The sequence below is a fragment of the Astyanax mexicanus genome, chromosome 7 (assembly GCF_023375975.1).
Source record: "Astyanax mexicanus isolate ESR-SI-001 chromosome 7, AstMex3_surface, whole genome shotgun sequence".
Lineage (NCBI taxonomy): Eukaryota > Metazoa > Chordata > Actinopteri > Characiformes > Acestrorhamphidae > Astyanax > Astyanax mexicanus.
The window spans coordinates 56,340,588-56,365,876 of record NC_064414.1 but is presented as its reverse complement, the minus strand read 5'-3'; the positions used below and the strand labels follow the sequence as shown (position 1 = coordinate 56,365,876).

The following is a 25,289-nucleotide window of genomic DNA, read 5'->3' as shown; positions in this document are numbered from 1 at the left end:
TATTCATTCTATAGAAATGCATATCATCACTTGATCAATAAACATTACTCTGCAAAACAGGAGATTTACAGAAGAAGACTTTCAAGACTTTTTTAATTGGATGTCAGTGTATTAAGAGCCATTATTCCAAGTCATTATGGAGCATTTCTATTGGTCCATTCATATAAAGGGTATAAAGGGTATCTGGATATTTTAAACCATGCAAAATGACAAACAAACAAACAAAGAAAAAAATAATAAAATAAAAAGTAACTGTTTTCCAGCCAAAGCACCCAACTCAGACTGGGGTGGAATTAAAGATCAATATTTAACATACTGTGATATTTAGTTTTACAATACTGTATCAATGATTAAAAACGTAGAATTGGTTTTTAATCATTAGTTTAGATTAGTAAAAATTGGTGTCAGAAGGGGTTGATTGTGTGTTGTATTTAAACCCCGCCCACTTAATATATGTGTTGTACTCTGTCTTTTGACTCCACTGTTCTAATTGGATGAAAAGTAAAGTTTTCTTTTTTTTATATTGTGATTTATTGTTATTTTGATGAGTGTTGTATCCCCAGGTTCCCCCAATCAAAACTGAGCTCTGATGACTGGAGGTGCATTAACCCTTTATAGCAACAAACCATATTTTAATTATTACACCATGTATATACAGCTCTGGGGGGGAAATATAAAAAGAGCACTTAAATGGTGATTTTCTTTTATTTTATCAAATGTAAAACCTCTGGAATATAATCAAGAGGAAGATGGATGATCACAAACCATCAAACCACCAAACTGAACTGCTTGAATTTTTACACCAGGAGTAAAGCAGCATAAAGTTATCCAAAAGCAGTGTGTAAGACTGGTGGAGGAGAACATGATGCCAAGATGAATGAAAAAAAACTGTGATTAAAAACCAACCAGGATTATTCCACCAGATATTGATTATTTCTGAACTCTTAAAACTTTATGAATATGAACTTGTTTTCTTTGCATTATTTGAGGTCTGAAAGCTCTGCATCTTTTTTGTTATTTCAGTCATTTCTCATTTTCTGTAAATAAATGCTCTAAATGAGAATATTTGTATTTGTAATTTGGGAGAAATGTTGTCTGTAGTTTATAGAATAAAACAACAATGTTCATTTTACTCAAATATAAACCTATAAATAGTAAAATCAGAGAAACTGATTCAGAAACTGAAGTGGCCATTTCGTTTTTTCCAGAGCTGTATATGTGTGTGAGAATATGTGAAGAGGTATATCTAGCTGTTTATTTTCTTACTATATTCTTCCATTCTTGTTGTAAGCTTGATGAAACAATTTTTTATTTCATTTGTGGAACATTATGTAGATCACTTCTATTAGAACCATCATGAGAAACCAGTGACTACTGAAATATTCAGCTTGTTGTTAAAGAAATTATATAAAACAACGATCTGAAAAGCCTCCAAAATAATGGTGTGATTTTTTTTTTCTCGCCAAAAATATAATGTTTCATGTTATAGAGGGATAAGAGCTGAACTACAGTCTGTAACAGAACATCTACACAACAGACCTACAGTACCACCATCCAACAATTAACACTAAAACAGTGTGTGTGTCAGAAACAATCATTTAGGCACTTTTAAACCGGAAATTACAGGACCTGTGTGTGTGTGTGTGTGTGTGTATAATGTGTGTGTGTAATGTGTGTGTGTGGACGGACTCATCTCTTCAGTATCAGTGGATCTTCAGTGTTTGGGCAGCATAATAGAGCTCTGCGCCATGACCTGGAAAACACACACACACACACACACACACACACACACACAAACACAGCATGGTTTAGACAAGCTGCTATTCTTCTGTTATACAATACATTATAATATATAGCCAATGCCATTTCGAGGACTGAATCAGGGACTGGCTAGCTACCGAGCCAACTAATTAGCACCAGTTCCACCAGTTGCTCGGCCTTGCCGCTTTGCGCTTTACAACATAGATTTGACCTTTTTCCAACACCGCTGTCATGCTGTTTCTCCATCAGCAGCCGGAGTCTGAGAAAGACTACAGTAGGTCATAAATATATCTGTGGGGCTACCCAACTCTTGGTACAAGCGATTATCCCACACCTCGGCTATTGTAATGCAGTGCTAACGGTACCTGTCCACTGGCACTTTACTGTTATGCATGTTGCTGTGCTGGTCTCTCGACTCGCTGCATGTGGGCGTGTCCATTACGTTTTTTTAATTCAAATGAAGCCACAGAAGTAATCAATCGTAAGTTTAATATTTTACATTTTTAGTAAACCTCACTGTAATCTATATTTCTGTAAATCTATATTCCGCCATCAGCTTCTTCTCTGTGGTTAAAAGGCTTCTGTTCTGCGTGTGTGAGGCTCATATGTGTGTGTGAAGTCGCAGCCTGCTGTTCTCTGATTGGCTGGATGCAGCACGGTGGCCAGATTCATTTGAATAAAGATAAGCTCTGCTGAACATTTTTTTTACTTTCTCCCCCCTATCACTAGTGATGCCCCAACACACCAGGAGGGTTAAGAAGACCAGCACACACCTCCTCCAAAACATGTGAAGTCAGACTCCGCCTCTTTTTGAACTGCTGCTGATGCTGTAGCATTGCCGAGTAGCATCACAGCAGCACTAACGCTCGGAGGAAAGCGCAGCGACTCGGTTCTGATACATCAGCTCACAGATGCAGCCTTGTGCTGATCCACATCACCCTAGGAGTGATGAGGGGACAGAGAGAGCACCATCTACTGTACTCTACCCAGAGAGCAAGACCAACTCCGGTACCTGATGGCAAGCTGCATGAACAGGATTCGAACCAGCGATATCCAATCTGATGCTTTCTGACTACAAACAAAAGATATCTATCAACACCTGCTGTTGCATTTTATCGTTGTACAGTTAACCGAGTTAAACAACGGCAACAACAGATTTCAGATGCTAATGGTAAAAGGATAAAGTCTTGCGTCTGCTGCACACAATAAAACTGATTTTTACAGCTAATGCAGAGTTAATACAGCTTTAAATTAAACCACAGCACTGGTTTGGTTTAAAATGACTCCGGAGCAAAGGGAGGGACGTAAACCAAATTGAGGAATAAAGCTCTCTTTCACCATGTGACGGTAATCTCTGGTTGGGAAAGTGAGTCAGCCTGTTTGTATAAATTGGCAGATCTCACAGGGTCTACAGGATGAGCCGGAATCCACAGCTGGCAGAATTACTCACAGACGGATCGGCTTCATTACTGCCTGAATAGAGAGAGAAGTGTTTTTTACTCAGAGCCAACTGTGGACCAACCTTCAGAAACCTGCCTGCTGGGATTCCAATCAAACCTACAGTACATACAGTGAGTCATGCTGCTTCTCCATCAGCAGCCGGAGTCTGAGAGAGAGAGAGAGAGAGAGAGAGAGAGAGTACAGTAGGTCATGCTGCTTCTCCATCAGCAGCCGGAGTCCGAGCGAGAGAGAGAGAGAGAGAGAGAGAGTACAGTAGATAATGCTGCTTCTCCATCAGCAGCCGGAGTCCGAGAGAGAGAGAGAGAGAGAGAGAGAGAGAGAGAGAGAGAGAGAGAGTACAGCAGGTCATGTTGTATCTCCATCAGCAGCCGGAGTCTGAGAGAGAGAGAGAGTACAGTAGATAATGCTGCTTCTCCATCAGCAGCAGGAGTCTGAGAGAGAGAGAGAGAGAGAGAGAGAGAGAGTACAGTAGGTCATGCTGCTTCTCCATCAGCAGCAGGAGTCTGAGAGAGAGAGAGAGAGAGAGAGAGAGAGAGTACAGTAGGTCATGCTGCTTCTCTATCAGCAGCCAGAGTCTGAGAGAGAGAGAGAGAGAGAGAGAGAGAGAGAGAGTACAGTAGGTCATGCTGTTTTTCCATCAGCAGCCGGAGTCTGAGAGAGTGCTGTTTCTCTCTGGGTTGGTACAGTGTGTTCACTGTGATGCTGGTTGGTACAGGTGTCTGTTAGCTGATGTATCAGAGCTGGGGATGCAGGGCTTTCCTCAGAGCACACTGTGATGCTGCACTGATTGGCCGTAGTTGGAAAAGAGGCGGAGTCTGACTTCAGATGTATCAGAGGAGGCGTTTTTATATTAATGTGGATCATTTTGTAAAATATTTTGGGGCTTTTTCTGGGGCATGCTGTTTTTATGGCTGTGAGAGTACGTACTCTGTGCATGGAGATGGTGTGCTCCCAGTCCATCTGGAAGATCTGTGGGATGGCCGTTAGCAGGATGCTGCTGGCCTTGTTGGCGTTCTCCTTCATGGTCTTCAGGACGTTGTCCACGCAGACCTGAAACATTCAAACAGACCAAACTCAGTCACAGATAAACACCCTTCTGATTTTAGACGTTTAAGAATTTTCTTTATAATTATTTTTTATTGAACTGGACAGGTATTCGAAAGACAAGCATCAAATAACATTTTTACATTATGATTTCCCAAAACAACAAACAAACAACAACAAAAAAACAAAGTTTATATTTAATCCTCTAAGCTCAGTCCATTTGAGGCCCATTTCCTTTTCTGGAATGGCCCATGAGGTATTTTAGAAATAAAATGAAAGTTGACCCGCTATTAAGCAGGTTTTTACAATGTGAATTTCAATGTTTGACTATGAGGTGTTATTAAATAAACCCATTCTAAAACGCTCCTCATCTCCTTCCTTCCTTCACTATGCCTACATTAATGTTACTGAGCTTTTGTATAAACATGGCAGCTCCAAAGAAATGGAAAATAAACAGTGAATGCAGAAAATTTCAGGCACGTTGGGAAAATGACTATTTTTTAACTGATTTTAACTGAGGAAAGTGTGTTTATTGTGTTTAACTTGTCAGGAATCAGTTGATGCTGTAATGAAGGAGTATAATAATATTAAGAGAAATTATTAAACGAAAGATCAATTTAAAACATCTTTTTAATTAAGTTTATACAACACTGTTAAAGATAGATAAAGATACTAAAGGAAGTAACTCAGGTAAAATATTGTGTATGAATGATAGTAATCAAGAAAATGTATTTATTATTATTATTATAAGTGGTATATTTCATTATTTGTTTTATTACAGAGTCTGTGGCCCCTGACTGCACATATATTTCTATATTTCTCCTTCTGGGCCTCAACCAGAAAAGTTTGGATACCCCTGCTCTAAGCGAATGCTTAATCTTTTCTAATTTAAGAAAAGTAAAAGGTCTTTATGTTCTGTTCCGGGTCAATCTGACCCCTTTTTAAAGTTTACAGATCTAGGAAAAATAGTTAAAAGTATTTTTTTTCCAGTATGAAACTTCTTCTAATTGCCTAAATTAGTGTATTTATCACTCTGATGCCATCTGGAAGAAGATACAGGAGCATCCGAGCCTCCACTACCAGACTTTGCAACAGCTTCATCCACCAGGCAGTCAGACTCCTCAACACACAGAGACAGAGCTGACCCCCCTCCCCACCAACCACACTCACAAAAAAACTGAACTGAACCCCCCCACCCCCCTTACACAGAAAAAAAAGACTGTACTTCACCCATACAGCACACAGAGGCTGACATGACTTTATTCCTATCAGCAATATTTGCTGCCACTCTCAATAACCATAAACTCTCTACCTCAGTAACTGCTGTGATTATATATGTTCTAAATGTTACAGTATGTTATACATCTCTGCACCTTATCCCCACTATACACTTTATTATACCGTATCGGTACTGCACTGTCCTGTCTCTTAAAACTGTCTTTAAATTGTCTCGTCCTTTGTATTTATTGTATTTATTGTTATTTAGTGTTATAATTTTATAATTTTATGTTGCACTGTCGTCACTCCTGCACTTTATGTTGTCTATTGCTTGTGGTTCTATGTTGCACCATGGTTCCGGAGGAACGTAATTTCATCACACTGTGTACCTGTACTCAGATGTAATGACAATAAAAGCCTCTTGACTTGACTTGACTTGACATATAATATGAAAATGTTTCATCTCACATATTAAACTAAAACTAAAACAAAAATTGCAATGTTATGTTTCAGTGTGATGTAAAACTATTGTTTTTTATATGTTGGTCTTGTAAAAGTAATTAAACATTTTTTTATGAAAAACAAGTGAATTATCCTAATTGAACCATCACCTGTTAGAGGTAAGGAACAGCATTGTACTAAATATTAATAGAATGATTAGTAACGTAGTTATAAAAGTAATAAAATATTTATACTGCTTGTTGGGATTTTTTGGTTTTAGACGTCTTTTGGATAATTAAACACATGCATCAGGTCAGATTAACCCTGAAACACCACTGCTGTTCCTGACAAATGAACATAACAGGAGGGTTAAACCTGGCTAAAATTGATTTGTCCAAATTTTCTTCAACAAACATCGGGAGCACTGATCATTTTTGACCAGAGAACTGTGGAATCTGTAAGGGATGAACACTTTATTACAGAACTGTATCTGTGGAGAACGGCCTCAAGAGACAATCTGTCTAAAGCACAAAAAACCCAGAGATACACCGGATCAACCTCCTCCTGTCAGGAGAGCCGGCTGTGGCTGAGTGACTCAGAGTGAGTCAGCCGCCTCAGCAGTTCCCCCGGAGGCGGCGCCGGGGGGAGGCGGTGGTGGAGATGGGGCCGGAAGGATGCTGTGTGGGCAGGAGAGAAGGGGGGGGGGGGGGGGTCAGCGGAAGAATCAGGGCAGGAGGTTTTAAATGCAGCATGAACTGAAGATCCAGAGATGGAGTTTACTAACAACAGAACAGCTATTCAGTTTCAGGACAGCTTAGTTTTTAGTTTATTAGTTTTATTTAGGTATAAAATGTTTAACAGTTTTAGTCAGACTTCAGTCAGTCATTTAATTATTATTAGTGTAACTCTTGTGTGGTGTTCAGGTCTGTGGGATCAAACTCAAACTCAATGGCATTGGCTCATTTTTTGTATATCATATATATATCAAAACACATTTTTGATAAACACACACTGTACACCCCCCCCCCCCCCCCACACACACACACACACATTTATATTACATACAGTATGTTTGGCCAAGGGCTAATAAACATTGCTTCATTTGTAAATTTGAAACTAAACAAATTTTCTACTCATATCTTGAGTTTAATTCATTTTCTTTTACATTTTATTAAAAAACTAATAAAAAAAGGAGTAGCACTTTTTAAAAGAAATGTAACATAAGAAAGGTAAAGGGCAAATATTAACCATGTAAGCTGTTTATATTGCTTGCAGTTTAGGTGAAGCGAGCATGTGTAAAGCATTTTAATGTAGAATTGCTTAATTTTGCTGAATTAAATACAAGTAACAAAGTAAACGAGTAACAAAAATATGAACACCACACAAGGGTTAAGGCTTGATCCCATTCACCCCTTAATCCTACCCCTCTGATTGTGTGTGTGCAGGTCTTGGGGTTAGGATGGAGTGGGAGGTGTTAGAGCTACATGGTCCTTTAAACAGAAATTTTCTAATCAGAGTCTGTAAAACTACACCTGACTCCACCTTAAAACCTTGAAGACGTTAAGTTCCAAGCACCTTGAAAATGTCTCTTATGAAATATAGTAGTAAGGGTGGGCGATATGGCCCTAAAATAATATCACGATATTTTATGGTATTTTCGCAAAAATGATACTCTTGGCGATATGACAATACTACAACATACACTGCAAAAAAATACAAAAATAAATGTTTTTATTACATACAATATAGTACTGCACACCCCTAAGTGAGATATTAAAAAATACAAGAATTTTATCAGATTTGTAACAGAAGTCAATGATCCTGAATTATTAGTCATGAGACTAATAATAATGCACTCCAAATATCTCCATATATCCAGGATTAAAGTAAAATAAATGATACTGGACTGATATAATCTATAGTCTCTAGTAGATATATAATGGGAAATGGGGTGGATGATACGGCACAATATTTTAGGGTATAATATCGTTTACGATATTTAAAAAAATGGATGATATTATCGTGTACGATACGATATGCCACACCCCTATATAGTAGAATATTATTGAGAAGTTACTTCATTTCAGTAATTCAGTACAAAATGTGAAACTTATTATATAGATGTATTAAATGCAGATTAATCTATTTTACAGCCAATGTCAGCCCAAAAATTAGGGTCTCAGAAAATTAGAATATTATATACTGTAAGACCAATTGGTACTTTTGGTACTCTGTGTGCACAGTGTGCCAAGTCCTGCTGGAAAATGAAATCCACATCTCCATAAAAGTTGTTATCAGCAGAGGGAAGCTGTAAGATATGAAGTGCTGTAAGATTTTGTGACTTTAGACTTGATAATAAAACACAGTGGATCAACACCAGCAGATGACAGACATGACTCTCCAAACCATCACTGATCATCAGTACATTTTACATTTCATTTAAAGTAAATCAAGGGAACAGAGTCTGAAGGAAGAGTGGAGAGACACACAGTCCAAACTGCTCGAGGTCTAGTGTATTTTCTGGTGTATTAGAGTATTTTTATCTTGTTAAAAATGATGATAACCACTATATTATCATAGTTGATAATGAGTGATTTTTTTTCTTTTTTCAAAACAAGCATACACTAAAACAGTTAGTAGTTCATCTCAGTATCTAGATAGCTAACTTTCCTGTTCCACCTTAAATGCTGCAGCCCTTTGCCGGCTGTTGCACCATTTAAGGTAGAATGGCAAAATCAAATAAAATAAAATCTCATTTTAGCTCCAAATCACAGAGGAATTAGAGAATGGACAGTTATAATTCAGTGCTGCATCACCTGCTCCCTTTCTAAAGACATACGATAATAAACCCTAAAGTTAACTAGTTAACCGGCAGCAGCAGTTAGGTTGCTGAACTTTAGCGCTCCACTGCTATAACGCTCTGTCTGTATCGGAAGCTTGATGGAAAGTCCCAATTCTTTTATTAGAAGAGGGTTTCGCCTCTTCCTCTTCTTCTAACTCTGTACAGATTCTCAGTGAACTCAGTGTTCTGATTCACTGCATGAATATTTAATTTTAATGTAGAACTACTTGAAACTGAGCTACTAATTCCTCACAATTACAGCCTCCGGTTTCATAATGACTTTTTCAATTCCACCTTAAAAAGGAGCACACGTTACACATCGAGTCTGTAGAAGATGGAAAGAGCTTTAGAGTTTTATACATTTCTGTGTATTTTGTGCAAAAATTACAAACAGTCCACCTTAAACTATACCTGGAATCTTATGAGAAATGTTCTGTTCTACCTTAAAAGCTAAAGACATTAAATTCAAAGCTCCTTAAAAAATGCCTCTGTAGCCCGAAGCCTGTGTTTTATCACAGCAGTATTTAAGGTGGAATGGTACATTCAAACAAACAGTCTAAAATCTTCATGCGAGTGATTTACTGAAAGTTATATAAGTGTGTTTAAGGAAACTAGTTAGAAGCTTCTTTCACGCAGTGCTGTGGCTTGTGCAGGTGCTACCTTAACAAACAAACAAACCAGGACTTTTCTCTCTTTTGTCTTGTTTTATTTGTGGTGTTTATGTTTCTGTTAGGTGGATTAACATGAACTGTCTGTGTCCCTAAAAGCATGCCTCTCTAAAACCACACCCCCTTGTAGAACTCTCACCCAATAGCACTGCATATAGTTTTTTTATTATTTTATTTATTGTTTTATTTCTAATTTCCTATCACTAGTGATCCTCCAACACCAGGAGGGTTAAAAAGACTAGCACACGCCTCCTCCGACACATGTGAAGTCAGACTCCGCCTCTTTTTGTGCTGCTGCTGATGCTTTAGCATTACCGAGTAGTATCACAGCGCTAACGCTCGGAGGAAAGCGCCGCGACTCGGTTCTGATACATCAGCTCACAGACGCAGCCTTCTGCTGATCCACATCACCCTAGGAGTGATGAGGGGAAAGAGAGAGCGCCATCTACTGTACTGTACCCACCCAGAGAGAGCAAGGACAATTGTGCTCTCTCGGGGCTCCTACAGCTGATGGCAAAGCTGCATGAGCGGGGGGTTCAAACTTGCGACCTAGCGCTACATATTGTTGACCTCACCAGAAAGTAGAATCTATAGGAGCGGTGTAGGGAGCAGGGAGTGATTTGGGACGAGTCACTCACCGCCTCCTCATGCTCTTTCCAGCAGTCGTAGTCGGTTGCCATGGCGATGCTGGCGTAGCAGAGCCCCGCCTCCTTGGCGAGGACGACCTCAGGCACGGTGGTCATGTTGATGACGTCGGCCCCCCACTGCCGGAACATCAGACTCTCAGCGCGAGAGGAGAACCGCGGACCCTCGATCGTCAGCATCGTCCCCCGAGGATGATACCGGATCCCCAGACCCTTCACCACATCCAGCAGCACCTGATACACACACACACACACACACATGCACAAGATACGATATTAATAAAAATATACGATATTATCACAATTTAATATTACCATGATACGATATTTACACAATGCAATATCACAATATGATATATTATCACAATACTACATTATCACAACACAATATAATCACAATATGATATTGCAATACGACACAAACATGATACTATATGTTCCCAATAATACAGTATATTACCACAATATATCACAATACTAAAGTATCCTAATACGATATTATCATTTTACAATACTATCATGATATGATTTCACCATTATGCAATATTATGATACAATATTCATCATTATTCAAGCAATACAATGTATAAAATAATATGAAAACAATAAAAAGTGGAAAGGAACAATGCAATAGCAATGAAAAGAAAAAACAATAACATCTATAAATACAAATATCAAAAAATACTTGATATATCATAAGATGATTCTCTACAATACTTCACAGCATCTGTTACTGAAGAGGATAAAATACTCCTAAATAATCAAATAGCAGCAATTATAGATTTAGTGGGGTTTTACTTTCACACAATTTAACAATTAAAATTCTTCACTGTGGGTTTATTAACCTTTTTCATCTGATTATAGCGCCACCATGTGGAGTACTGAATTACCCTAAATAATAAAGGTAATTATAATTGTGAGAGTGCAGGAGAGAGAGGGGGGGTGTACCTCTCTGGTCCGGGAGCAGAACGGGTCGGCCATCGGAATATGACACACCCCCGGCGGACTGCAGGAGGATCCATCACAAAACGTCTGATCTCTCTTAGTGGTCCTGGAGAGAGAGAGAGAGAGAGATAAAGAGAGAGAGAGAGAGAGAGAGAGAGAGAGGGACGGACAGAGAGAGAGATAAAGAGAGAGAGAGAGAGAGAGACAGTTCCTTAAAGTAACTACACAGTTTAAAGGATGTGTGTTAATCTATGTTAGAAACAGCAAAGCATGACCCATGCATACACCACAGATACCACACAGATAACACAGCAACTCACGCAGACACCACGGCAACCCATGCAGACACCACGGCAACCCACGCAGACACCACGGCAACCCACGCAGGTACCACGGCAACCCACGCAGGTACCACGGCAACCCACGCAGGTACCACGGCAACCCACGCAGGTACCACGGCAACCCACGCAGGTACCACGGCAACCCACGCAGGTACCACGGCAACCCACGCAGGCACCACGGCAACCCACGCAGACACCAACAGAAACTCACCAGGGTCCAACAGAACCGAACAGAACTCACCAAGTCCAGAAACAGTGCCAGTGGGGAAAGCTGTAAGTGTGTGTTCTGCCGGTATTGGCTGAAGCTGGAGATCTGTGGAAGGTTCCAGCTGAATGAGGACAGGAGAGGACAGGTGGAGACGTACCTGTCGATGAACTGGTCCAGCAGGACGATGTCCCCGGGCTGGATGTCATCCCGCAGGGACCCGCAGGCTGTGGTCACCACCACATGAGTGCAGCCCTCCTGCTTCAGCGCCCAGATATTCGCCCTGTAGTTCACATTCGACGGCATGATGGTGTGCTGCCTGCCATGCCTTGATTTAAACAGATGCAAATAAACATTAATACAGTAAAACGTAAGAAGGAATTCCCATTTTTAACTATAAGTATGTTTTATATCCTGTGAGCCGAGCTGAAGAACAAAGTGTAGAGATTCCAGATTTTTCCTGGATGCTCCTCAGTCAGCATGTGTATAATATGTTCAGTTCCGTCAGCAGCTCACCTGATTTACCACATTTACCAAATTAACCAATTTACCAAACCAGGTGTTGATTAATATGATGAGAATTTGAAGTAACTCTATTAACCTCAGATTAAGAGGAGGAGAGATTAGGATTAGTTGTTTTAAGGAAAACTTTTAGCTTTTGGTAAAATTGTTGTTTGTATTTATTGTAATGCTGTAATGTGTTTTACTGAGATAATAAACACTTACTGCACAGATAAGAAGCTTTTTCTTTACTGAAATTCCCACAGGTGCCTAAAACCTTTGCACAGTACTGTATGCATATATAAACTCTAAATGTAGGTGTTGAGATATTATACACTGAGGAGGCGGAGCTACAGTCTCTCATTAGGGCTGAATGATATGTTTAAAAGGACAGTGTGTAAAATATGCAGGAAACAGAAATCACATTATAGTTTACATAATTTATAGTTAATAAAAGCTGTATTACAGTAATGATGATGATAAAAGGTAGAAGGTGTGTTACCTGGCCAGGAGTACACACTCAACGTTTTTTATTTTTCCTGTGATAAGGGCGTCTGAAGGCTGTAGAAGAGAGAGAGAGAGAGAGAGAGAGACGGACAGAGGGACAGACAGAGAGAGACACAGTTTGTAAATAATTAATGCACTTCTATGTGATTTCTGCTCTCAGGGTCTGATCTGAGGAACAGTCTGAGGTTAATAATGTTCCTGAAGCTCTAAAGAGGATTATCTCAGGATTACGGCCTACTGTAAAGTCATGTGTTTATAAAACAAGTCCAGGATTGTTCAGTAAATGTGGGGCAAAGGCAAACCAACTTTTCCGAACGGCGTTTCGACGAAGCGCTCGGTCCTGTTCTCCAGAATATCCGGATCATCCAGCCCAGAACCGCCAATGATTCCAATCTGAGGGAAAACAGAGCATACTGTGAAAAAAAAAATCACTATCACATATATATATATATTGTCCCAAAAAAAAAAAAAAAAAACATACTAACGTCATCTTAAGACCACTATATATCACTGATATCTTAATAATATAATGACATAATAATGCAATTATACAATTTTAAAACAAAACAAAAGTATTCAGATACTAGCACTGGAATTTAAAAATATAATTATTTCTATATATGTTTTTTTTACTCAGCTGTATATCCTCCATCACTTTGCCGAGTAGCATCACAGCGCTAACACTCAGAGGAAAGCGCAGCGACTCGGTTCTGATTCATAAGCTCACAGATGCTTGTGCTGATCCACATCACCCTAGAAGTGATGAGGGGAAAGAGAGGCATCTACTGTACCCACCCAGAGAGAGCCAGTAGCTCTCTTTTGGAGCTCCGGCAGCTGATGGAAAGCTGCATGAGCAGGATTCAAAGCTCAATCAACTCTCAATCATAGTGGCGTATAAAGTATTAAAATATATTAGTTACATTAAAGAAAGGGGATTAATAAAGTAATTAAGCACATTGGTTGACAACTTTTTGTTAATTAAGCATCAAAACTTAAAATAATAAAAAATAATAAATGTATATAGAGAGAAATATATATTTTAACCAATCTGTATATGATTGTATGAAACTGAATAAAACTGATGTGTATTTTCAGTGCAATAAAACTCTAGTAGAAACACGAGGTCTTACGTATCCGGTGTGTTCTTTCGATTTATGCTACCCTGTAAAAACGTGCTTCCATCTTTTACAGACAAATCTAACAGAAAATCGGCATATCTATTAAAAATATATATATTTAAAAAGTAAACAGAAATAATAACAGTAATCATACACTGTTTACCACACCCAAGAAAAGCAAAATAATAATTAAGCCATGATGAGCGCATGCGCAGAACAGCTAGGTAGTGCATTTTGATGGGTAGCATAAATCAACAGAGCACCCTGTAGGAAAAACAGGAAGAACGTTTACTGTTATAAGTTTACTGTTATAACTTAGTGATATGAGTGAAGATTATTTAAGATTAATATGTTGTTAAAACGTTAAAAGCTAAACAGCACACGTTAGAAAACTGCTGCTTGTTGGAATTTTCCGTTCCACCTTAAATGCTCAGGCTGCTGTAGCATTTAAGGTGGAACGGATATTCAAAAATGATCATAGCATTTTAGCTTAAATAAAGCTTAAACAATGAAAAACACCCACAGTAGTCAACTAATTCAGTTAAATCCAAGCAGGTAAACTCACCTTAACTTGTCCTGCTGTTGCCATTTCTGCTAAAAACCCGCGCAAACAGGATTTAACCCAGGGAGCAGTTTTCTGTAAGTGCAGTATCAGACAACACGTGCGATACGTATGGTCACGTTCACTCCACCTTAACTGTGGGTATCGCCTCTAGCGGCCACAACGCGTAACAGCATCCTCCCACATCCCTCTCTGCATCAGCAGCAAAAAACTCACCTCACCTGACCTCACCTGGAATGCTCGCGCGCCAACAGCATTGCTGAATGCAATCAAATCATCTTCCTCCTGTTCTTATAGACACAGCAATGTTCAAACATCTGTAACATTAAATGATTTGTTGCAACGTAGAGATAGCCACAAGAGGGCGCTCCAGATTCAGACCAAAATTAATAGCTTTACATGTAGCGTTTAAGCAAAATGATAAAGATTTTAAAATCCAGTTACAATAATGCATTTTAAGTCCAGTTATAACAATGCTTAATTATTAAACTCCATAATAATGCATTTAAAGTCCAGTTATAATAATCCTTTTTAAACTCCAGTTATAATATACCTTTTAAATTTCAGGTGAGTTGGCCACCACCAGGGTCGTTAAATCTTTTTAATCTGGAGCACCACCTCTTTCTCTTTGTGAAACTTTTTTTTCCCTTTTAATCTGGAGTTTTTGCTTTATTTCTTTCTTCTTTTCCTCCAGGATTTTCTCTCCCTCTTTCACTTCTTTCCTCCTCTTGCCCCTGTATTGTAATTCAGTATTTGGGTTTATGTAGCATTTTGTTATGAAATGGTGGACTTTTTATTCTTAAATGAACATATATAAAGTGACAAATTATAATAATTACAAGAAGATAAGCGGTGTGCTGTCAAACAAAAACATAAAATAAAAATACAAATATTAATTAAAAACAAATAGAAAGATTGTGATAAACAATAAAAAAATAAAAAAAATAAGTAAACAAAAAAAAATCCAAAGAGAGGAGCATTGTCTTTAAAATAATTAACTATATTTGTTTAATAATATTTTGTAAATAATCAAAAGTATAATTATTACAAGGAGAGAAGCTATGTGTAGGAAAAATAGCATTTTTAAAAGATCAAATGACAATTATTATAATTACAAATATAGGAGCTTGTGCAGTCAAAAAACTAAAGTAAAAAATAAATATTTAATAATAATATTTACGAAAAGAGTAGCTGTGTGTTGTAAAAAAAATCAGTAAACGAGCTATTGGTTTTTGGACCAATGAAAACGCTGAATGGGCGGGCCTTGTGTTGGCCGTACTCTGCCCCTGATTGGATGGGTTACAGCGCGAGCTCCTCAGAGCGGGAAGACCGTTAAACTGTGTAAATTAACGCGGTTAGCTTAGCATAAGCTATATTATTAATATTATAATTTATTAACTTTTACCGCTTAAATTTCAGGGTTATTCAGTGTTTATCCACCAAACACACACAAATTCCACCTATATTTTAATAACTGAGACTAATTAACCTTTCTGGTGCCAAACCCAAGACAAGATTAATGGAGTGGAAATGAATCTGAGGGAAAACATCTCAATTCTGCGCTTAAAGGTTGAGAAAGAAGATTTTTTTACTGATTAATAATTAGTGAAATCAAGTTAAATCAAGCTCAACACCTCTTTAGCTGAATCTGTCAGCCAGTCTGAAAGGTAAATTTACTATTGTTGATTAGATTAATTATTTAGCTTTCTAGGTTATAGTTAGCTAAATTTAGGTTACAGTTAGCTAACTAGGTTAGCTATGTTACAATTAGCTAACAAGGTTATAGTTAGCTAACTAGGTTAGCTATGTTACAATTAGCTAACAAGGTTACATTAGCTAACTAGGTTAGCTAGGTTACAGGTAGCTAACTAGTTTACCAGGGTACAGTTAGCTAATTAGGCAAGATAGGTTACAGTAAGAGAACTAGGTTAGCCAGGTTACAGTTAGCTAACTAGGTTAGCTAACTGTAACCTAACTAACCTAGTTAGCTAACTGTAACGTAGCTAACGGTAACAGTTAGCTGGCTGTATTAGCCATGTTATAAGTAGCCAACTAGGTTAGCCAGGTTACAATTAACTAACTATTTTAGCCAGGTAACAATTGACTAACTAGCTTAGCCAGGTAACAATTAACTAACTAGGTTAGCTAGGTTACAGTTAGCTGGCTAGGCTACAGTTAGTTAGGTTACAATTAACTATCTAGGTTAGTTAATTTACATGGTTAGCTGGCTAATTTACAGTTAGCTATCTAGGTTAGCCAGGTTACAATTAACTAACTAGGTTAGCTAGGTGACAGTTAGCTGGCTAGGTCACAGTTAGCTTGCTTGGTTACATTTAGTTAGCGATCAAGATTAGCTAGGTGATGGTTAGCTGGCTATGTTACATCTAGCTAGTTAGGCAGAGTCATGTGACATGAGAAGCGAGAGACCAGGGAATAGTGGGTAATGTAGTTTTTGGATTCTAGTCAGAGACTGTATTTGGATGTTTTTTGGGAGTGTGAAAAGTGACAACCCTGACCCTCTAAACGCAGCACTGTTTATGTTATGAGTTATGAGCTTTTTGACATTTTGTTATGAGATGAATAAAGAAAAATCACAAAACATTTGCTGATGCTATTTGTGTGTGTGTGTGTGTGTGTGTGTGTGTGTGTGTGTGATGACTACTTCAGCATTATTTCGTGTACAGGCTGGCGGGATCTGATAAGGCTGAACATGGCGGCTCCTCTCAGACACTGAATTCAGACCCTACAGCGAACGTCTCGACCGCAGGTCTTGTGATTACGCTATTACAGCTAACACTGTTCATATCCCTCAAATATTCAAAAGCTGAAAGGTAGGGGGATACCTCACAATATACACATATATTTATATATACATAATATATACCCGATTTTCCATCATTTGGTAGGTGGGTGCTACAATGTTGCAGGGAGATAGTAATGGTATTTTAGGCTGTTGCTGTAGTGTTGTTTAGAGGCAGCGTAGTGACCAAAACGATACACACAAAAGGATAACAGAACTCTTATCTTTTGGCTATATTACCTTGCCTCAACATGCCTTTTGCAGTCATATTTTTCCTTCATGAACAATGCTAAAATCACTATTTTACGCAGACCACAGTACGTGAGGCTCACTGACGGCACATCGGAGACTGTGGTCAGTAGCACTGGAGCACCACAGGGGACTGTGCTCTCCCCCTTCCTCTTCACTCTCTACACATCAGACTTCCAGTACAACTCTGAGATGTGGCACCTGCAGAAATTCTCGGATGACACTGCCATCGTTGGGTGTGTGAAGGGTGGTCAGGAGGAGGAGTACAAGAGACAGGTGGATGACTTTGTTGCTTGGTGCCGACTGAACCAACTGCAGTTGAACATATCCAAGACCAAGGAGATGGTGGTGGACAGTGTCCATCGAGGGGGTTGATGTGGAGACAGTAAAGACCTACAAGTACCTTGGTCTGCAACTGGACAACAAACTGGATTGGTCAACAAATACAGACACCCTGTACAGGAAGGGACAGAGCCGGCTCTATTTCTTGAGGAGACTGCTGTCCTTTAACATCTGTAAGAAGCTTCTGCAGATGTTCTACCAATCAATCGTGGCCAGCATTCTCTTCTACGCTGTGGTGTGCTGGGGAGGCAACATGAAGAGGAGAGATGCATCACGGCTGGAGGAGCTGGTCAGGAGGGCCGGGGCAGTGGTTGGAATGGAACTGGACTCTCTGGTTACAATAGCTGAGAGAAGGACTTTGGATAAACTGCTTTCTATCATGAACAATGATAGTCACCCACTTCACACCACCATCATGAAGCAGAGGAGTGTGTTCAGTGGCAGACTGCTGTCACAGAGCTGCACAACAGACAGACTCAGAAAATCCTTCATTCCGAGAGCCATCAGACTCTTTAACTCCTCCCATCGGGGACGGGATGCTGCTGACGACTGAGTTTAATCCAGGCACACCACTTGGACATTATTCAACAACTTAATTATTTATATTAACACTTCCCCAACCTCGCTTACATTAAAGTATACCTTACTCATGATTGGGTGTTCACATTTTCACATTCTCTTTTTAGAACTGTCTTGTAACGTATGCATACTTATATTATATTATATTTCTATGTCACATCAGTCACTTTCGTAATCGATGTCATTGCACTTTACTCTGTTAATTATTTAATTATTTATGACCATTAGCAATGTCTACTGCACTGCTCCGTTTACAGATAGATCCTTACCTTGTATAGTTAGTTTTTTTTTTTTTATAGCCTTATATATTTTCTATTCTTCTGTGTTTTGATTTGTCTGAGTATGTTTCTTATTGTATTGTGTTGTTGCTGCTGGATGCCTAAAATTCCTTCGGGATAAATAAAGTATCTATCTATCTATCTATCTATCTATCTATCTATCTATCTATTACAAACTTTACAGCGGGCAAGACTGTCATTATTTTTTTACTTTTACCAGACATGGATATACTTTAGAGTAGTTTGAGGTGAAATTAACTGAATGTATTCCGTCCAGGAGGGAAAAAAACACTGCCCGCCTGCACTAAAACTGATTGGCCGACTCACAGACTCTTTGCAGGGAACAGGCCAATCAGAACCCCCTCTGTTTTGCATGCACTTCATGACACTACTATGCACACTACCTTTCACACACACGATTAGGCAAAAAAAAGTCTGTGTCGGCCGTGTGCATGTTTGTGTTCACTCTTGGGCCACTTGTTCTAGATTCCGGGAGATTTTATCTGACTTGCTGGCATCAGGGTGCCGTTATTGATATGCAGTAGACTCCCACAACTTCCGGGAAACTTGGGACGTCTGAAGTGGTTGCTAATTGCCGATTAGGAGATCTGCATAAGCGCAGGACAAGTTGAAATGTGTTTTTTTGTGTATTATTGAACCAAATACTACAACCTGTTTATCAGTGATGTAAACAATGCTGTTAAAATGGTAAAATTACTACCTTATTTACAATTACTCTTGTATAGTGCCTTATACAGTATTTTGCCCTTTCAAGGCACTCAAGAACAATTACATTCCACATACACTCAACACAGAAGCGGCAGCCAATCGTGCACAGCGTACTCTTAACCAGAACGTGCGTCTACCTTGAGGACTATATCCAGCACTGAGGAGCTGATCCAGCACAGAGTGCCAATAAATTTCTGGGCATACAGTCTCACACATTCACACCAGGATAATTTTTTAAGGGTATCCAGTTGACCTAATCTACATGTTTTTGGACTGTGGGAGGAAACCAGATTCTCTGGAGGAAATCCACACAGATACAAGGAGAAAATGGAAACTCCACCCAGATAGGAACTTGAACCCTGGACCCCAGCTCTGGGAGGCGAACGTGCCAACCACTAAGCCAACGTACCACCCAATTAGACCTTCTCCCCCCATTCTTTTTTCTTGTAGGACTGGATATAAACGCGTTGCTGCATTGGAAAGATGGCTGCCGAATGAACTGACTTGCCTTCAAAGACTTTGGTACGACTGCAGTACAGCTTTAACAGTGTGGAATGTAAGACCTCAGCAGACAGTCAGCAGGAAGTGAGGGTGAGGGTGATGAAGGTGTGGTTGTTTTGGAGTCGGGGATCTCGGGGTTAACCACAGCGATGTTGATATGGGGATTATTGTGCTGACTGATAAACCCAGTCATGACTGATCCTGCCGGAGTGATGGAGTTACTCACTGCTGCAGAGCGACGCCCTGCAACCAGACTGAATCCGACAAGTTGGATCAGAGCTTGTGTTTTGCCTACAGATCGACTGAACTTTACCACAAAGCTAACAAACAGAAGAGCTGGTGTGAAGACAGACAGTTTCATTATTGTGTGTCAAAGTCTGTAGCGATTGCATTTTGGCACAAAGTTTGATAACACAGCATTAAGCTGCAATTTCGTCTCTGCATTATACTTTGGTATAGACCGTTAAATCGTTAAATATACCCTTCATCATTCTGTAGTCCTCAGTATGCCGATATTTGGTGTTCTGTGTTTTAAGACGACAGTATAACAGTATAAATAGACTTTTATTATTGATTGTAAAATAGTATAAACCAATGATTGTACATAAACAAAAAAAACCCATGGGGCAGAGCAACTCCAAAAAGAGAATTGAGAACCCCTGAGCAGCTTATGTTCACTCATTCTCTTATAATCTGCTTTTTACAATCTCTAAAATTAACACAAGATACACTGCTCAACATCACCAGACTGAAAAAGCTTGACAGTCGGTTCAATACCACCGCTAGCCTGCTAGGGTTATGTGCTACTGTCCTGTGATGTCAGTTCAGTGCATGATAACATTAGCTAAAAGCTAGCATTATTCTTATTATGACTCTAAAACAATCTCCTGTGATGTTCAGGAGGAAAATGTACACAAAATAAAACATATTTAATTACCACAGAGTGTGATAAAGGCAGTTTTTGTAATGATGGAGACCGGCTACATCTGGCTAGAATTTTTCACATATCCCACAGTTCAGTGCAGCTTTCTTTACCTTTCATGGGACACGATACTCAAGTCTGTCTCATAACTTTTGGCATGTCAGTATATATAATCCCAGTAATGTATAACATCTATTTATGCTTAATCTTTATATTTTTTATTGATTTAGTCTATAATTATTTTAGACATTAGTCTGACAATATGAGTTAAAATAAAGTATCGTTCATACTGAGTAAGATGGATGCAATTCCCACTTATATATTTACTGTGAAGGTAATAACAATAATAGTAATGTTAATAATGTTAATATTAATATTAATATTAATATAAAAACTACTAAGGTTTAATTTAATACTACACAATTCCACTCACAAACACTGAAGCTATAAGAGTGTTTCAGCCCAGACAATCAGGAAAGAGCTCATTTACATATTATGTTTTTTAATTTATTTTAATCGTTAAAAATCAGGCTATGTAGGTCTGCTATAAAAAAAACACCATCATTGAAAATAAAATGTACAATTTAGAAACAAATCTATTCACATGTATTATCACAAGAAGAATTAGAAATCAGAATCAAAATTATAATTACATTTAAAGTTTAAAAAATGAAGACCAGAATTCAGATTTAAAATTTAGATATTGAATTATAATCCCATCTCAGGATTAGCATTAGATAAAGTTAAAGAAAGCACACAAAATAATTACCTGAACTCATGAGTAAACCAATATAAACACTATTATGAAAAAAATACATTCATATATTTAAAAATAAGTCTATATTTTTTTTACAAATAAATTGGACACTGAAATGTTGAATGTGGGCTCTGTAAACCAAAAAATAATTTCAGACAAATGAGCTATTAATGAAAAACAATGGTATATCATTTAAAGGGAGGCCACGCCCACTTTTTCAAGCATCTGTGACATGCACTATATTATCTATGGTAAAGATGATGTTGAGTCAGCGGGTCTGTATTGACGTCAGTAGATCCTGTACGATTCGGCGTATTTCAGTCGTCATGTTCTTCAGAAGACTGGCGCCTGCCCCGCCCACCCAGAGCATGAGGGCCACGCCCCCTGTGCGCGGTAAACAGGGGAGCCAGCGGGTTAACGTTAGCCAGTGAGCCGGCATTCCCAGAATTCCACAGGTTTCCTCCGTAGATCATCGGGACCTGACCCAGATTAGGGTCCTGCGGGTTTCCGCCGGGGTATATCAGAACATGGGCCGGGTACAGACCTCCCACAGGGACAACCCAACCACCAGCACTCTGCGCCGCAACCACGGCACCCCTGCTGGGCAGGAGGAGTGGATACCTGGTGTTCGGGACCTGCGGAACGACCGGTAGTACTGGAGGAACGGGCCGGGTCTGCGGAACCATCGGCGGCTCGGTGGGCTGGGGCGGGGCGGTCGGTTCCTCAGTCAGGGATATGACCTCACACTGTACTTTATCTCGGACATCCGTTTCCAGATCATCCACGGCTAAGGGTCGAGCTGAACAGACAAGAAAGGAAAATAATAATAATAATAATTTTTAAAATAGTTAATATGAAGAAAAAAGCACAAAACAGAATCATATCATTTTTAAATGTGAATTGTTTGCATCAAAGTAGATCAGCACAGCAGTGCCAATATTACACATTATAGCATGAACCTCGAGTGTATTGTTGTGATTATACCACAGTTCCATTATTGCTGTTTATTGAAAAAAAGATTTTAAAGAGTTAAAGAGGAGGAGAAAATAGGATCTGTTTGGTTATAAAAACTCCACCAGTTAAAATAGTTCCATTACTGCTCTGTTTGTTTGTAGCTGCGCTGTTTGGCTTGTAAGCGCTGCACCTTTACTATAGGTTACCTATATGTGGCGGAGCTTCGGTTACAGTGCATTACTGTACTCATAGAACGCCTCTCAGCCAATTACATTGCAGGATTGGAACTAACTGTGGTATAATAATTGTTATGTGATAACATTTCTTCTGTACATTCACAGGTGATATTAGGAAGCATTTTTTTTACATTTAAAAATAAACAGTACAGGTTTTACCTAATTACTCTTTCCAAAAAAGCTATACAGTGAACCTGAATATAATCACAGTCAGAGTAAATAATAATAATAATAATAATAATAATAATAAAATTCATCACCAGAATTGTAATCGCAATCCAAGTTGAGAAAGACAATTTTGAATTCAGAATCTGAATTTTAAGCACAATCAATCTTTAGATATAGAATTATAATGAAGAATCACAAATATCAAATCAGAATTTACAATCAGAAATAGAATTCATGCCCAGAATTGCCACTTGCAACTTAAATTCAACCTGAAAAATGTGTTATTTCTATAATCAGATTAAAAGCAATGGTTTATCATTTAAAGGAAAAGAAAATAAGACCACACCCACATTTTAAAGTATCTATGACAGAAACTACTATATTATATGTCGTATAGATAACATGGATAACATGGTGTTGAAATATGACATGGAATCAGAATTTACAATCAGAATTCATGGTCAGAGTTGTAATCACAATCAGAATTTGAATTCAGAACCAGAATTTTGAGTTTTCAGAATTAATGTTTTATAGTTAAGCACAGTTAATACAATTAATAACAGACGTAAAATTATAATTCGGGTTCATAAATAACAAATGTATTCACCAAAAACTGTCTGAAGCAGTTTGAAATCAGACTTAGTACAGTAATCAGTTCTGATTTACAATTTAGAATATGAAGTTAAATTGTATTTAAGACTTACTATTAAACGTTCAGCAGTATTAATACGAATCAAATACAAAGCAAAATACAGTATCAGAACTCAGGATTAGAACTGCTCATTTAAACACCACTACAGTAAAATACAAACATACAATTAGCTACATATTTTGTGTGGTTATAATTCTATTTATTTATTCTAAGTCTGATTTCTGATTGTGATTATAAATGTAATGTGATTATATAAACAGGTTTACTGTAGAATGTTTTTTTTTATTTTAGACAGAAGCAGTTGTTATGTAAATTATGCAAACATGTTTGTGCGAATAATTCACATTTAGCAGTTAACTGTTCTGTGTGTGTGTGTGTGTGTGTGTGTGGTATTGCATTTTTTTAGGGTTACCTGAGCTGATTGCTGGGTACAGCAGAAGGAGGACCAGGGTGAGACCCGCAGTCAGACAGACGGCCATGCTGGAGATACACTCTCACACTCTCTGACACTTTCTAACAGACTCTCTAACACACTCACACACACTCTAACACACTCTCTAACACACTCACACACACTCTGACTCCTTCCCAGTGCTGTGTCATTAACATAATCACACCGTAGCTCCTCCCCCTTGTGGGTTCGGCTGAAGAAGAGTACTGTGAGTGTGAGATCTGAGAGGGTTTAGCAGGAGATTACACACTCAGGTGAGACAGTAGGTGTTTATTAGAGGTGTGTAAGTGCAGTGTGTAACTGACCACTGCAGCTGGGCTGGACACACAGTGAACTGTGTGAAGGACTGAGCTGAACTTTAATATTATTAAAAATCACAGATATGTGAAATTGTGATGTTAAAATACATTTAAACTTCTTCAAAAAGCTCTAATTACAGCATCTGTGTGGGTTTATAAACCAAACACAGCCAACAGTAATTGTCTGACCGCCCCTTTAAGACTGATATGGGTGGAGCTAAAATACTCTAGGCTTAATGAGTGGAACTGAACTAAATGGGAGGAGCTAAACTGCTGTAGGCTGAATGGGAGGAGCTATACTGCTGTAGGCTAATTGGGAGGAGCTAAACTGCTGTAGGCTAATTGGGAGAAGCTGGGTGGGGCAAACATTTCGCTGAATGGGAGGGGTTAAACTGCTGTAGGCTGAATGGGAGGAGCTAAAATACTGTAGGATGAATGGGTGGAGCTAAAATAGTATATGCTGAATGGGAGGAGTTAAACTGCTATATGCTGAATGGGAGGAGCTAAACTGCCGTAGGCTAAATATGTGGGACTAGAATGGGAGAAGCTACACTGCTGTAGGCTAAATGGGAGGAGCTAAAATACTGTAGGATGAATGGGTGGAGCTAAAATAGTGTTCACTGAATAGAAGGAACTAAAATACTGTAGAATGAGTGGGTGAAGCTAAAATAGTGTTAGCTGAATGGGAGGAGCTAAAATACTGTAGGATGAATGGGTGGAGCTAAAATAGTGTTCGCTGAATAGGAGGAGCTAAAATACTGTAGGATGAATGGGTGGAGCAAAAATAGTGTTCACTAAATGGGAGGAGCTAAAATACTGTAGGATGAATGGGTGGAGCTAAAATAGTGTAGGATGAATGGGTGGAGCTAAAATACTGTAGGATGAATGGGTGGAGCTAAAATAGTGTTCTCTAAATGGGAGGGGTTAAACTGCTGTAGGCTAAATGGGAGGAGCTCAAATACTGTAGGCTGAATGGAAGGGGCTAAAATACTCAAGGCTAAATATGTGGGACTAGAATGGGAGGAGCTAAACTGCTGTAGGCTAAATGGGGGGTCGAAACTAAACTTCTGTAGAATGAATGGGTGGGGCTATTATACCATAGGGCTAAAGTGCT

The 25,289-nt window shown here is 38.8% G+C and overlaps 1 protein-coding gene and 1 long non-coding RNA gene across 2 annotated transcripts; one reads left to right on the top strand and one right to left on the bottom strand.

Annotated features, from left to right (window-relative positions):
- Nucleotides 1–1,292: 1,292 nt before the first annotated feature.
- On the bottom strand, nucleotides 1,293–14,403 carry LOC111189394 (methylthioadenosine phosphorylase). Its single transcript, XM_022663096.2, has 8 exons — nucleotides 14,262–14,403; nucleotides 12,885–12,971; nucleotides 12,574–12,632; nucleotides 11,731–11,898; nucleotides 11,028–11,130; nucleotides 10,074–10,313; nucleotides 4,150–4,272; nucleotides 1,293–1,753 (listed from the first exon to the last, which is right to left on the bottom strand). The coding sequence occupies exons 1-8, from the start codon at nucleotides 14,283–14,285 to the stop codon at nucleotides 1,715–1,717; spliced, it is 843 nt and encodes a 280-aa protein (XP_022518817.2). The 5' UTR covers nucleotides 14,286–14,403; the 3' UTR covers nucleotides 1,293–1,714.
- A 1,165-nt stretch (nucleotides 14,404–15,568) lies between these two features.
- Nucleotides 15,569–24,820, top strand: LOC111189395 (uncharacterized). The gene is made up of 3 exons (XR_007439983.1): nucleotides 15,569–15,925; nucleotides 16,926–17,025; nucleotides 23,832–24,820. It is a non-coding gene; the product is annotated as an uncharacterized LOC111189395 (long non-coding RNA).
- Nucleotides 24,821–25,289: the final 469 nt, after the last annotated feature.

Bases quoted from the DNA above. Each gene is read 5' to 3' on its own strand.
- LOC111189394 (XM_022663096.2), bottom strand. From the start codon at position 14,285: ATGGCAACAGCAGGACAAGTTAAG. The intron at 11,131-11,730 runs GTACGTCTCCAC...CTCTCTCTCCAG, and splicing joins CTGGACCAGTTCATCGACAG to GACCACTAAGAGAGATCAGA. The intron at 10,314-11,027 runs GTACACCCCCCC...TGTGTGTATCAG, and splicing joins TCTGCTCCCGGACCAGAGAG to GTGCTGCTGGATGTGGTGAA.